The sequence below is a fragment of the Dermacentor silvarum genome, chromosome 5 (assembly GCF_013339745.2).
Source record: "Dermacentor silvarum isolate Dsil-2018 chromosome 5, BIME_Dsil_1.4, whole genome shotgun sequence".
NCBI lineage: Eukaryota > Metazoa > Arthropoda > Arachnida > Ixodida > Ixodidae > Dermacentor > Dermacentor silvarum.
Window position 1 is genome coordinate 136,913,911 of NC_051158.1, and position 13,215 is coordinate 136,927,125.

Consider the following 13,215-nt stretch of genomic DNA (forward strand, 5'->3'; position numbering starts at 1 on the left):
AAACTGTAGGTCAGAGCGCAAAAACAAAGCAGCGCCTCCGCCTCTGCCCGCTTTTCTGTCTACTCTTAAGACGCTATATCCTGGGGAGTTACCTCGCAGTCGTAGATGTCGCTATGCAACCAGGTCTCAGTGACGCCGATAACATGCGGAGAATGTGATGCCACCAAAGAGGAAAAACTTGAATATTTGTTAGATAGGCTTCTTGCGTTAAGATTTAATATACAGAGTTTATCATGCATGTCATTGTTAAGTCAAGGTTTGTTCCTTTGGAAGAGCGGTAAATAATGGTCAGTGGCACCATCACGAGCTTTCACAAGCGAGTTTGAAACAACGTCCCAATTGTAGAGCTGATTATCAATAAATTCATGGTCGTACCTGAGGTGTACCACTGAACCATTCTTACGGAATGATGCTGTAGCGTCCCGTAGTTTTTACTGATGGAGCGTATGTTCGAAGAAAACCTTCGGATTTGCGCTATTGAGAGCCTTTTAGTTTATATCCACTCTTCAGAGCACTACTCTTTTCACGAAATTCCAGGAGTTTCATAATGACGGGGCGAGGTCTCCCACCTCTAGGTCTTACAAGCCTATGTAATCGTTCAATTTGGGGAAAATCAAGCTTGAGTACGTCAGTAAAAAATGTTCGAACTTGCGATTGCAGCGATTCATTAGTGTCATGCTCAGATTCGGTTAGACCATAAAGAATGAGGTTGTCCCGACGGGAGTGATTTTCTAAATCATCATTTTGGGAAGAAAGTATGTTAATAGTGGATGACATTTTCTGAATCTGGCTCTGTAGGTTTTCCTAGTGTGCTGCGCTAAATAAGGGTGCCTGCTGCTCAAGATCAACTATTCATTTTTCGATGGCCTTAAAGCGAGCGTCGATAGATTTTCGCATGTCTGCTATGTCCTGTGCTATCGTTGCCCGCCAAGAAGTTGAGCGAACTTTTCGGATACCATAGAGCCAGATTCATCCGTTTGAGTGGCGGAGCGTTTAGGAGGGCCCAGAGTTGTTTCAATATCGCCGCTCAATAGGAGGCTGCTCATGCAGTAAACAAGATCAGCACATACAGAAATATACCTAGAAAGACATTCGTGAGGGCAAAGCATCAGCAATAAGAAGCGGTTGTCAGATCGAATACAATAAGCGTTAATAAGGTAGCATAGCTGCACGAAGAAGAGACATCGTTTGAACATCTGGCCAGTTTTGCTGCTGCCTTGCCCACTGAAGCGATGGAGCTGCGGCGAGGCTTTTATACAGAACGGAGCCAGCGCCATGACTAGGATTAGTGGGCCGTCCAGGCTGACGTCACCGACACCAGAGGTCAGTATCATGTCGAATGCCGCAGTGAACAGACCATGACTATCCTCCAGGGCGGAGATAGGGCAGTCACTGCGCGCATGCGGAAACATCAGTGCGTGATGACATGTGAGCGGTAATTCATCCAGGAAGGCCGTCGTAGTATACTCTGGGAAAGCAGCCAAGCCGGTGAAAAACTGCACGAAGAAGAGACATCGTTTGAATGTATGAATGAATGAATGCGTTAGAATGTATGAATGAATGAATGAATGAATGAATGAATGAATGAATGAATGAATGAATGAATGAATGAATGAACTTTTATTTCCCTTTTTAAGAAAGAGGAGGGGCCGGGGGGGGAGGCCTGTGTGCTCCAGCCTTAGCACCTTCTGCTGCCAGAGGTCCGCCTACCAGTCATGGTAGGCCTCCGCTACCTCCTCAGCACACCTCAGGACTCGGTATTGCAGGGTGGGATCGGAGCTGCACAGGGCAGTCTCCCACAGCTCTTCGCTACTAATTAATGGTTTGAGGTTGCGGGGAGGATATTTGATGGGGCATTTCCACATGATATAGGAGAGATCTGCTGTCTGGACAGGGCAGAAGCGACACTTGGGTGTCGGGTATGTGTCGGGACAGAATAAGTCCAAAGTGCGTGGGGTAAGAAAAGTGCGAGTTTGTAGTTGGCGCCACAATATTTATCTCTGGCGCGTGCTCGACACGGAGAGAGGTGGATACGTAAGGCGTTGGTGTTTGTAATGTGTGCTAATTTCATGGAATGTGATGAGTGCGTCTTTATTGGTCTGTTGGTGGGAGTCATTGGGTTCTAAGGTAAGTCCCACATTTCCGTCCACTCGGTCCGTGAATCCTCGAGCAGCACCATGAGCCATTTCGTTGCCTGGTAGTCCTTGATGTGCTGGAGTCGAGCGATGTAGTTTTTCGGCGGGTGAGCAACTAGTAGAGAGTGCGCGAGGTTTGTAATGTAGCCGCTACTGAAGTTCCGGATAGCAGTCTTCGAATCACTGATGACATCGCAATGACATCGCAATCAGGTAGCCCCGATGCGAGTGCAATGGCGGCCTCTTCTGCGTCGCCACTGAGGTGGTCTTGACTGATGCTGAACGAACAGTGTTGCCCTGCTTGTCTACGACCGCTAGAGCATAACGATGTTTAGTGTTATAGGCTGCGGCGCCCACATAGTAGACTCCTTCCGCCTGTCCATAGCTGCGTTGTAGTGCCTTGGCTCGAAGTTTCCGGCGTTCGACGTGAAATTCGGGGTGGATGTTTCTGGGCAGGGGTTGGATGTGGTGCTGGCCGGGTATGTTCGGAGGCAGTTGATGTCGCTTGTTCTCGTTGAGTGGTGGAGCGTAGTGAAGTTGTCTCAGGATCTCACACCCAGCTTCAGTGGTGAAGAGTGTGATAATGCGATGGTAGATGTGCTTCGGTTAATTCTTCAAGGGTAATAATTGTGGCTGTGGCCATCACCCTTTGTGTGGATGCTCTAATCGGAACACCAAGAGCCACTTTGTGTATGTTGCGGATCAAGCAGTTTACAGTATCCGCTTCCTTCCTAGAGAGTGAGAGATATGGTAGTGCGAAGGTGATTTTGCTTAGGACAAAAGCTTGGATGAGCTGAATCAGTTCCTTCTCTCGAAGCCCTCCGTGTTTATTGGAGATAATGGAGATCCTTCCTATGACGCGTACGTAGCGTGTTATCTACTGTTGTTTGTAGTGCTTGCAAGGTACACTGATTTGGTCGGTTGCCTTGAAGGTGAAGTCCTAGCACCCTTATCCTGTCTACCTGGGGTATGGAGTGCCCTTCAACCGTGAGTTCGATATTCAGGGGCGATGTCCTGAAGCGTCTCGTGGGAGGCAGAATATTTGGCCAGTTTTGCTGCTACCTTGCCCACTCATTTCAGCAGCAAGGCGGCAATGTTCATGAAGTAACTGGCTCACACGTTCGACAATTCTAATGACTTGTGACGTGGACAGGGGGCCAATTCTGGTATTGTCTTGCACCGCATATCGGCCCTCCAGAACTCCTTGCTGCCATTCAAAAATACGAGTTCTTAATAATGCTTCGTAACCGTATATTTTTGGAGTCCTCATTAGGTATTTTACGAAGTCGAACACATAATGTATTGTTAGCTCTTTGCTCGTAATATGTGTCTAACACATCGGTCGTGTAACGTCCAACTAAATACGCCGAGCTGAACATTCGCTTCATAATCGCAGCACTGGTGCCCTAGTCAGTTCGTATATTGGCCCAGTGAGTTCATGTAGAAACCCTTCCAAGGTTACGTCTATTATGAACACATTACAAGGTGAGTGAAAAACGTTCGATTTTAGGCCTGGATGTAGAGAACTGCACGGGCCAATTCTTGTGGCACGGGCCCGGCCCGGGCCCGGCCCGGGCCCGTTTTTACATTGAGCGGCCCGCCCGAGCCCGATCAAAACTTTTATGGCGAGACCCGGGCCCGGCCCGGGCCCGGAAATAATCTACGTTACCCGCCCGGCCCGGCCCGCCACCCCTTTACCTTAAGCCCGAGCCCGGCCCGAGCCCGGCTCGAAACCGGCCCGAACCCGGCCCGAGACCGAAAAAGACATGTTTTTCAGAGTTGAGAAGCCCGAGAAGAACTCGCAGAAAGCCCGAGCACGGCCCGGGCCCGCGTCAAAAAACCTGAGCCCGGCCCGGGCCCGGGTCAAAAAGCACACGCCGTGCCCGAGCCCGGCCCGAGCCCGTGAAAAAACTGCTCTACCCGGCCCGGCCCGGCCCACGGGCCGGGCCGGGCCCGGGCTTTCGGGTAAGCCCGAGCCCGTGCAGTGCTCTACCTGGATATGATATTTTTCTATCACATCCAGGATAACATAGGTCATAAAAAATCATTCTGGTGCTGAATGCGCTAAAATTCCTATATGATTTCGAGGCAGGCCGTAGTTGGAGACTCCAGATTACTATCGACCACTTACGGCTCTTTAACATGCACCAAATGCACGATACATTGACGTTAGTGCAGTTTACCCCCATCAGAATGCGGCAGCCGCCGCAGGTATTTAATACCGCACCCTCACGCTTGGCAGCGAAACACCATAGCACCCACGCCACCATGACGGGTTGTATAATCAGTCCTGGATTTTTTTTTCACGAAGGATATACATTCAGCTTCGTGCACTAGTTGCTAAATATACCATCCGCGAAAATTCTGCGCTTTTTCGCCGAATTTTTTTGTCATTTTGAGCGCATTCTGTTGTTTTGCGTGTAATAAACTATTTCTATCTTTCTTCCCAAATGCCTGGAAACACTTTACCATATATGTTTATATTGGAAACAAAGTTCATGGACTGCTAGACTCAAAACAGGTAGGTATGTCGTTATATGAACACTGAATCTGCAACTTCGGGTTTATGATACTTAACCAAAATTTTCAGAAACCAGATTTTGAGCTAATTGAAAAGACCTGCGGCAAGCATTTTGCTCATCTCTTAACTAATTCATTCCAAGTTGGAGGAAAATTTCACCAAGGCAAGCATTGGAGCGCGCATTGTTCCAATACTTTTGTTTACAAGCTCTTTAATTTGTTTTCACAGTTACCTAACTGCGCATTATAGTAGTGCCAAAAAGTTCTAAGCATCCCGCGGTCAGGGTTTATCTATGCTGCGTGCAAGTGTGTCAGTCTGAGCACCTGGCCTTGAAGTCTATAACGACAAATAACTGCACATAAAGGCCCTCCATGAAACTGACTAACGCTGTAACTAGTAAATATTCCCACCGCAGTTCTTCATGAATCACTTCACAGGGCAAATAACGAGAAATGTGTAGATAGTCCTTTTTATTGATTTGCGGCATTTACAACTATGTATGCAATCTGTACTTAAAAGGGCATGAATGCTACCTATCAATCGCTGAAGAAACAGCACCAAAAATAGGGACAACACAGGAACACAGGAAAAGCGCTGATTGCCAACTACTCGGATTCATTGTGCTCATACACATATATAACTTTGAAAATTGGGTTTGTGGGAATGAGGAATTACTATGCATTTCGAACCGCTTAATCACTCGACACAAGCATGGTGCAAAGTTCATCATCATTCCTCCTCCACATCATTCCCATTTTCAAAGGTGTATTTGCATATAAGCACAATAAACAAAAGTAGTTGGCAGTCAGTGCTCGTCCAGTGTTCCTCCCTCGTCTGTGTTTATTTCGCGCTGTTTTTCTCCGATGGATGCTTTATCGAACAGACGAAAGCTGTGTATGATCACTCTTAGCATTACAGTTCTTCGCAAGCAACATTAGACCGCCAACCTAGTGCTTGATAACATATTATCAGCAATTTCTTCTCGCTACGAGGCTGGATCAAATATAAATGAGACTTCTTTTCTTAAGCGCCTACTCTCGTTTGGCGCGCTGTCTGTCGATTGAAGGCATCTTAGGTACGTGCGTCAGCGGACACGTGACCGACCACCCGCTCTCGTTACATTTGAAACTAGAAAGGCGCAGGATTGCCGATAGAAAAAAACAGACGGAAAGAACACCGACACACACAGCAAAGCCACTCACTGCCAACTGTTTTTCATCATCGTCATCAGCCTCTTATTATGTGCACTGCAGGACGAAGGCCTATCCCTGCGATCTCCAATTACCCCTGTTTTGCGCTACCTAATTCCGATTTCCACCTGCAAATATTCTAATTTTATCACACCACCAAGTTTTCTGCAGTCCTCGACAGCGCTTCCCTTGTTTTGGCACCCATTCTATAACTCTAATGGTCCACCGGTTATCGACCCTACGCTTAACATGGCCTGCCCAGCTCCATTTTTTCTATTAATGTTAACTATAATATCTGTTCTGCCAGTTTTCTCTCTGATCCACGCCGCTCTCTTCCTGTCTCTTAACGTTACGCCTACCATTTTTCGTTACATCGCTCTCTGCGTGGTCCTTAACTTGTTCTCGAGCATGTTTGTCCACCGCCAAGTTTCTGCCCCATATGTTAGCACCCGTAATATGCAGTGAATGTGCACGTTCTTTTCAACGACAGTGGTAAGCTCCCAGTGAGGATTTGGCAATGCCTGCCGTATGCACTCCAGCCCAATTTTATTCTTCTGTAAATTTCCTTCTCATGATCAAGGTCCCCTGTGAGTGATTGACCTAGATAAACGTACTCCTTTGCAGACTCCACAGGCTGACTGACGATCCTGAATTCTTGGTCTGTTGTAAGGCCGTTGAACATTATATTTTTATTCTGTATATTAATCGTCAGCCTCACTCTTACACGTTCTCGGTTAAGGTCATCAATTATTTGCTCTAATTCGTCCCCATAGTTGCGGAATAAGCCTATGTCATCTGCAAACCGAAGGTTGCTGACATATTCGCCGTTGATCCTCACTCCTAAGCTTTCCCAGTCTAATGACTTGAATACTTCTAAGTACGTGGTGAATAGCTTTGCAGAGATTGTGTATCCTTGCCTGTCCCCTTCCTTGATAGTTAACTTTCTATTTTTCTTGTGGAGAGCGAAGGTAGCCGTGGAATCTTTGTAGATATTTGCCAAGATATTCCGGTATGCGTCCTGTACTCCTTGATAAAACAATGCCTCTATGACGGCTGGTATCTCTAGTGAATCAAATGCATTTTGATAATCTACGAAAGCCATGTAGAGAGGTTGATTGTACTCCTCAGATTTCTCAATTACCGATTGATGACATGGATGTGATGTATCGTAGAATATTTCTTCCTGAAGACAGCCTTGTTCTCTTGGTTGACTGTAGTCTAATCTTGTCCTGAATCTATTGGAAGTTATCTTGGTGAATATGCTATACAATACTCGAAGCAAGCTAATGAGTGTATAATTATTAAATTCTTTAACATCTCCCTTCTTATGCATTAGTATAACGATGGCATTCTTCCAGTTCTCCAGTACACTTGAAGTCATGAGGCATTGCGTATAAATTGCGGCAAGCATTTCAAGCATAATGTCTCATCCAGCTTTGATTAGATCGACTACTATTCGATCTTCTTCTGCAGATTTCCCCCAGGTCAAGCCTTGCAAGGCCTTTATAGCTGCATCGATAGTTATAGAACGAGGCTGTGTAACCTATTCATCACTACTTCTAATGAAGGTAGCGTGACACGTAAGTATAGAATATTCACGTTGCTGTTACTACATCGTCCAAATTGCTGATGACATTACCCTGCTTATCTTTCAGTGCATACATCTTGCCTTGTCCTATGCCAAGTTTTCTTCTCACTGATTTCATGCTGAGTCCATTTTTTACTGCTTGCTAAATCTTTCCCACATTATAAATTTGAATATCGATTTATTTTTTCTTGTTGAAAAGCGTTGACACTTCAACGAATTCTATCTGTCTCTTGAGTTAACATTTTCATGCTTTGTCCTTTCTTTATTAGGTATTTTGTTACTTGGGGGAGCTTACCTACTGGTTGCCCTTGGTGCCTTAGCTCCCACTTCCATTTCTACTTCTGAAATCAGCCTCTTCATTTTATTGAATCCTAAAGAAACCCGCAAACGTCTACTGCCCATGCACGTGAACTACATCGCTTCTGACCAAAACGTGAGAAACAAATAATAAATAAAGGTGCATGACCTTGTGAAAGATACTGCACCGACATGTATACAAAAATGATATCTTATGCAGGCGCCTGTAGATGTCTTAATAAAACTGAAATACTTAAACCTAGTCTAAATGGTAGCGCGTCGCATGAACGGAAAAAAAAACAGTAAAACTATGACAAACAAAGGGGGGGGGGTTGCCAATTCAGCACTGTTCCAACTTCAAATGTCGCACCAACTAGCCCAATGTCTAGTGCTTCTACCGCACATCTTTACATTTCTTCATTATTCCTGCCTACGATCACTAAGAAAAAGACACACCTGTCAATGGCGCAAGGTATTAATATGAAGTTTTATACTCGGGAGGTTGTAAACGATGACATATGTTAGCCTGACATGTGAAATTCCTCGAAGGCATTGAGGAGATTAAAAACTAGAACCATGATTATCGGCCACGGACAAGTCAGTCCCGGCTGTCAGCTGGCAAGCAGCTTTTGACTGCTAGCTTTTTGGTACCACCGTGGCATTTTCCGCATAGATTTCTTGGACGATCATCGTACCATTATTGCTAGATATTACCATATGGAAAAACCTAAACGGAGAAACAAAAAATTAAAGATTTCATACGCTCTGCCAATGCCAGCATAGTGCAGGATGTAGAAGTGTTAGATAGGGTAAAGTGCAGTGACTACTTGTTAGTGAGGTCAAGGATTTCTCTCAATTTGAAGATAGAAATAATAAAATTAGTCAAGAAACAGGCCAACCTAGACGCAATAAGCGTAAAAGACAACAAATTCTGGCTTGTGCTCACAAACAAATATACAGCTTGAGAACAGGAAGATGAAGACAACTTAGAGGTAATGAATGAAACCGTAACTAGGCTGATCTCAGAAGCAGCAATTCACGTGGAAGGTAAGGCACCAAGTGCAATCAGTAGGTATGCTCTCCCAAGTAAGAAAAGAACTGATAAAGAAACGACAAAGCATGAAAGTGTCAAGCTCGAGAGATCAGATAGAATTCATTGAACTATCGACACTGATAAACAAGAAGATAGTAAGGGATATTCGAAATTATAACGTGGAAAAGGTTGGGGAAGCCGTAATGTATGGACGCCGCATGAAATCATTGAAAAGAAACCTTGCCATAGGACAACGCAAGATGTATGCACTGATAGATAAGCAGGGTAATATAATCAGCAATTTCAATGACACACTAAAAAGAGCGCAAGAATTCTATACTGACCTGCACAGTACCCAGAGCAACCAAGCTACTTTCATTCGAAGTAGTAATGAACAGGATACAGAGGCTCCTTCTATAACTAGCAATGAAGTTTGAAGGGCCTTGCAAGACCTGACAAGGGGAAAAGCTGCTGGAGAAGATGAAATAACAGTCGATTTATTCAAAGATGGAGGAGATATGCTTGAAAAGCTTGCGGCCCTTTATACGCAATGCCTCACGACCTCAAGTGTACTAGAGAGCTGGATGAAAGCCAACATTATACTAATTCATAAGAAGGGAGATGGTAAAAAATTGAAGAATTATAGACCCATTGGCTTGCTTTCAGTATTGTATAAAATATTCACAAAGATAATGTCCAATAGAATGAGGGCAACACTTGACTTTAGCCAAACAAGAGAACAGGCTGGCTTCAGGAAGGAATATTCTGCGATGGATGATATCCATGTCATAAATCAGGTAATCAAGAAATATTCCGAGTACAATCAACCTCTCTAGATGGTTTTCATAGATTATGAAAAGGCATTTGACTCAGTAGGGATACCAACAATCGTAGAGGCACAGCTTAATCAAGGAATACAGGAGGCATACGTGAATATATTGGCAAATATCCAGAAGGATTCCACAGCTACCTTAATTCTTCACAAGAAAAGTAGAAAGAGACCTATCAAGGAAGGGGTAAGGCAAGGAGACACAATCTCTCCTATGGTATTCAGTGCATGCTTAGAAGTAGTACTTAAGCTCTTAGACTGGGAAGGCTTCTCAGCAATATCTCAGCAACCTCCGATTTGCAGATGACATTGTTCTATACAGCAACAAGGAAGAAGAATTACAACAAATCATTGAGGACCTTAACCCAGGAAGAGTAAGAGTGGGGTTGAAGATTAATATGCAGAAGACAAAGATAATTTTCAATAACCTGTCAAGGGAACAAGAATTCAGAACCGCTAGTCACCCTCCAGAGTCTGTAAAGGAGTACGTTTATCTAGGTCAATTACTCACAAGGGACCTTGATAATGTGAAAGAAATTTATAGAAGAATAAAATTGGGTTGTAGTGCATACGGCAAGCATTGCCAAATCCTGACTAAGAGCTTACCGCTGTCGTTGAAAAGAAAAGTCTACAATCTTTGCATTTAACCGGTTCTAACATATGGGGCAGAAACTTGAAGTTTAACAAAGAAGCTCGAGAACAAGTTAAGGACCGCTCAAAGAGCGATGGAACGAAAAATGTTCAGCCTACCGTTATGAGAAAGGAAGAGAGCGGTGTGGATCAAAGAGCAAACGGGGATAGCTGATATTCTAGTTGAGATTAAGAGGAAAAAATGGAGCTGCGCATGGCCATGTGATGCGCTGGATGGATAAGCGGTAGTCCATTACAGTTACATAATGGATACCAAGAGAGGCCTTCGTCCAGAGAGACCTTTGGACCAGGGAGAGGCGTTCGTCCTGCAGTCAACATAAATAAAGGCTGATAATGATGATGATTACCATATTACTGGTATCTTTTGAGGGAGGTTAAGTGGCCTATCACCGCAAATGGTTGGACCAACGAGTACGTAAAGCGGCTCATCTTGACACCGCGGACCGCACACTGTAGATGTCAGAAATGCCAAATAAGAAAAATAGGTTTCAGGTAACTGGAACACTCCCTTATCACCCCGACAATTGCCTTACGACTTTCATCAGTTGGGACTCCTCAAGAAAGCCCTGGGAGGCAAATTATTCGACGACGATATACAGTGAAGTATGTGCGGAACTGGCTGCTGACGCAGCACACTTTTTATGCTGCCGGGATCAAAAAGCTACGAACTAGCAGGAAAAATCTGTTGTTAAATTAGGATGTTACCAAAGAAAAAATGTATAATAGTTTTATTTCTTACTACAAATGAAAAATATGAAATGAAAATATTGTTTATATTTAATCGAGTGGCCACAAATGCTTCCACAAAGGGTTCACTCCTAGTCGTGTTCCCTTGCAATGCGATACTCCACACACACGATACTTGCAATGCTACCCATGACTATTTGAGCTTTAAATTTGGAGTGCCTAGACAGTGGGGTTTACCAATAGATCTGGCGAACCTTCTAGTTAGCAGATATTAGACGTCTGTCATGTGTAACGTTGCAAGTTATTCTGTCAAACGTTAGCCTTTGCTGCGAGAGCTCGGTGACGCACTAGTGGTCGTTGGGTCGCGAGCATATGCAGCTATGCTTTTGAAGTGGAGAGACAAGCGGTAAGACGAGGACTTAAAGGAAGTGGACTACACAGGCGCTGACTAATCACCTTGTCTTTATTGCAATAAGGCAATATATATATTGCGAGCACAGCCTCCATCCTCCCCCTCCGCATGCGCACACCCATCGTCAATGACAAAAATATGAACACGAAGATGAAAGATCGCAAATAATGGCGACTCATCAAAACATTTTATAAACGCTGGGTCCCCCTCAGAAGGAAATAAAGGGAGCACTTTTCAAGAATTCGACTTCTTTTATGTTTAAGCCTTCTGAAGGAGTGCTAACACACGCAGCGTTACCTTTGTGAATATTCTAACTGTAGGTGCGCATATATACTTGTCGGTATCTTTCGATTACCTTGCATACGCGAAAGCCTGGTGCGCAACCATACTCGCTACAATGTAACGCCGAATAGCTTCTTATCTTTTGCCGAATGTTGCTAGACTGTTCACCGAGGCAAACGTTCAAGCAGCGTTTGTTTGCCAGATGTACGTCTTTCAGCAGGAGAGTCAAGTTTCGTACTCCACACCAATGAATCAATTCACGGGTGGCTTCGTGTGCTTGACGAATCACACGAAGTTGTGTTTAGCCGATGCTGTGCGTATTAACAAAACAAAAATACACGGACTTTTTCGGACTTCATGCGTTTTGTTCCTGTTGGTTCTGGAAATTGCTGGTGCCCACCTTAAGTATCTTGAATTGAAATTGTTCATATTACCGTGGGACAACATAACAAGGCACGCCTGCATACCAAGTGGTCTTTTATATTTAAAGATGCACATTTTTTTCAGTGCTTCCCGTTCCTGAAAAGGAATAAAAGACTGCGTCTTGTTGGAATGTCAGATAAGCTATATTTTGGCTCTCCCATCAAATGTATGAACACACTCTACGACTGGAGTTCTCAGGACGTCGTTGCGCATACCGTGCATTATCAGCAGCAAATCCATGTAAGATATCTCCTCTTCATTGTCTCTCGCACGTTTTCGCAAATGCATTTTGATTGTGCTTGTTCGGTACTTAAAGAAGCGACTAACGTTTAGCTCCTGTCGTCATCATTACTATGAGGCAAATAATGCGTGGGATTCTTGGCGAATTCAACTAAGTTTTTTGTAGCGACTATCTGGCGGCTATCTGGTCGTTCTCGTTGGCCGATCCTGAATGTAGTGCAGTCTCAAAATATCGGTCGATCGCGATCGGCTCTGGGTATGTGCCTGAAGGGTCACTGTTTATGTGCCGCTATTCCATGAACTGCTTTGCCACAAACTTGGGTCACCGAATATAACGACAAGAAATAACAACACCATACGCTGCACTCTGCATCAGTTACCAACTCGCCGCAAAATCATTAACATTTCAATGCCGAATAGTTCATATGGTTCATAGGAACCATTGTCTAAAATACCGGTAAACCGCGTTATGTAGGTGTGAACTGGAGTTAAGTCTGCTAATTTTTAGACCTACTTGTCACAGCCATCCCAAAATGCCCCTTTGATGGGTAGGCCAATGACCGTTCTATGCTTATATGTATGCATATTGCTTAATCTCAGAACTCCGGAGCCGCGCGCGATGTAGATGTACGAGCATGTTTTTACAGTAGCGCAGATCTGCTCGGTCGCAACTCATGCGCGTAAAACCCCACAACGTAAAAACCCAGAAAGGAGAAGTAAAATGTATTAAAGTGGAATAAGGTGGATTAAAGTGCATCACCATATTAACTCGTGGCTACTTGGCGATGAGTTCTGAATGGTTGCGGTCTGGGGATTAATGAACGCAGAGAAAAGAACGCGATGAAAGGATCGCAAACAGGTTGTAATACTTAAGAAGTTTTATTGATGATAACTAAAATAAGTCATAATGCTTTTCGCATTCAAATC

General features: G+C 44.3%; 1 protein-coding gene across 1 annotated transcript in view; it reads left to right on the forward strand.

The window, feature by feature from the left end:
• LOC125946027 (uncharacterized) overlaps positions 1–13,215 on the forward strand; it is an 88,301-nt gene that overhangs the window by 49,519 nt on the left and 25,567 nt on the right. Inside the window, exons 3-4 of the mRNA XM_049668501.1 lie at positions 4,631–4,656; positions 12,133–12,288. Of these exons, the coding sequence (XP_049524458.1) occupies positions 4,631–4,656; positions 12,133–12,288 (182 nt within the window). The remainder of the gene's footprint in view (positions 1–4,630; positions 4,657–12,132; positions 12,289–13,215) is intronic.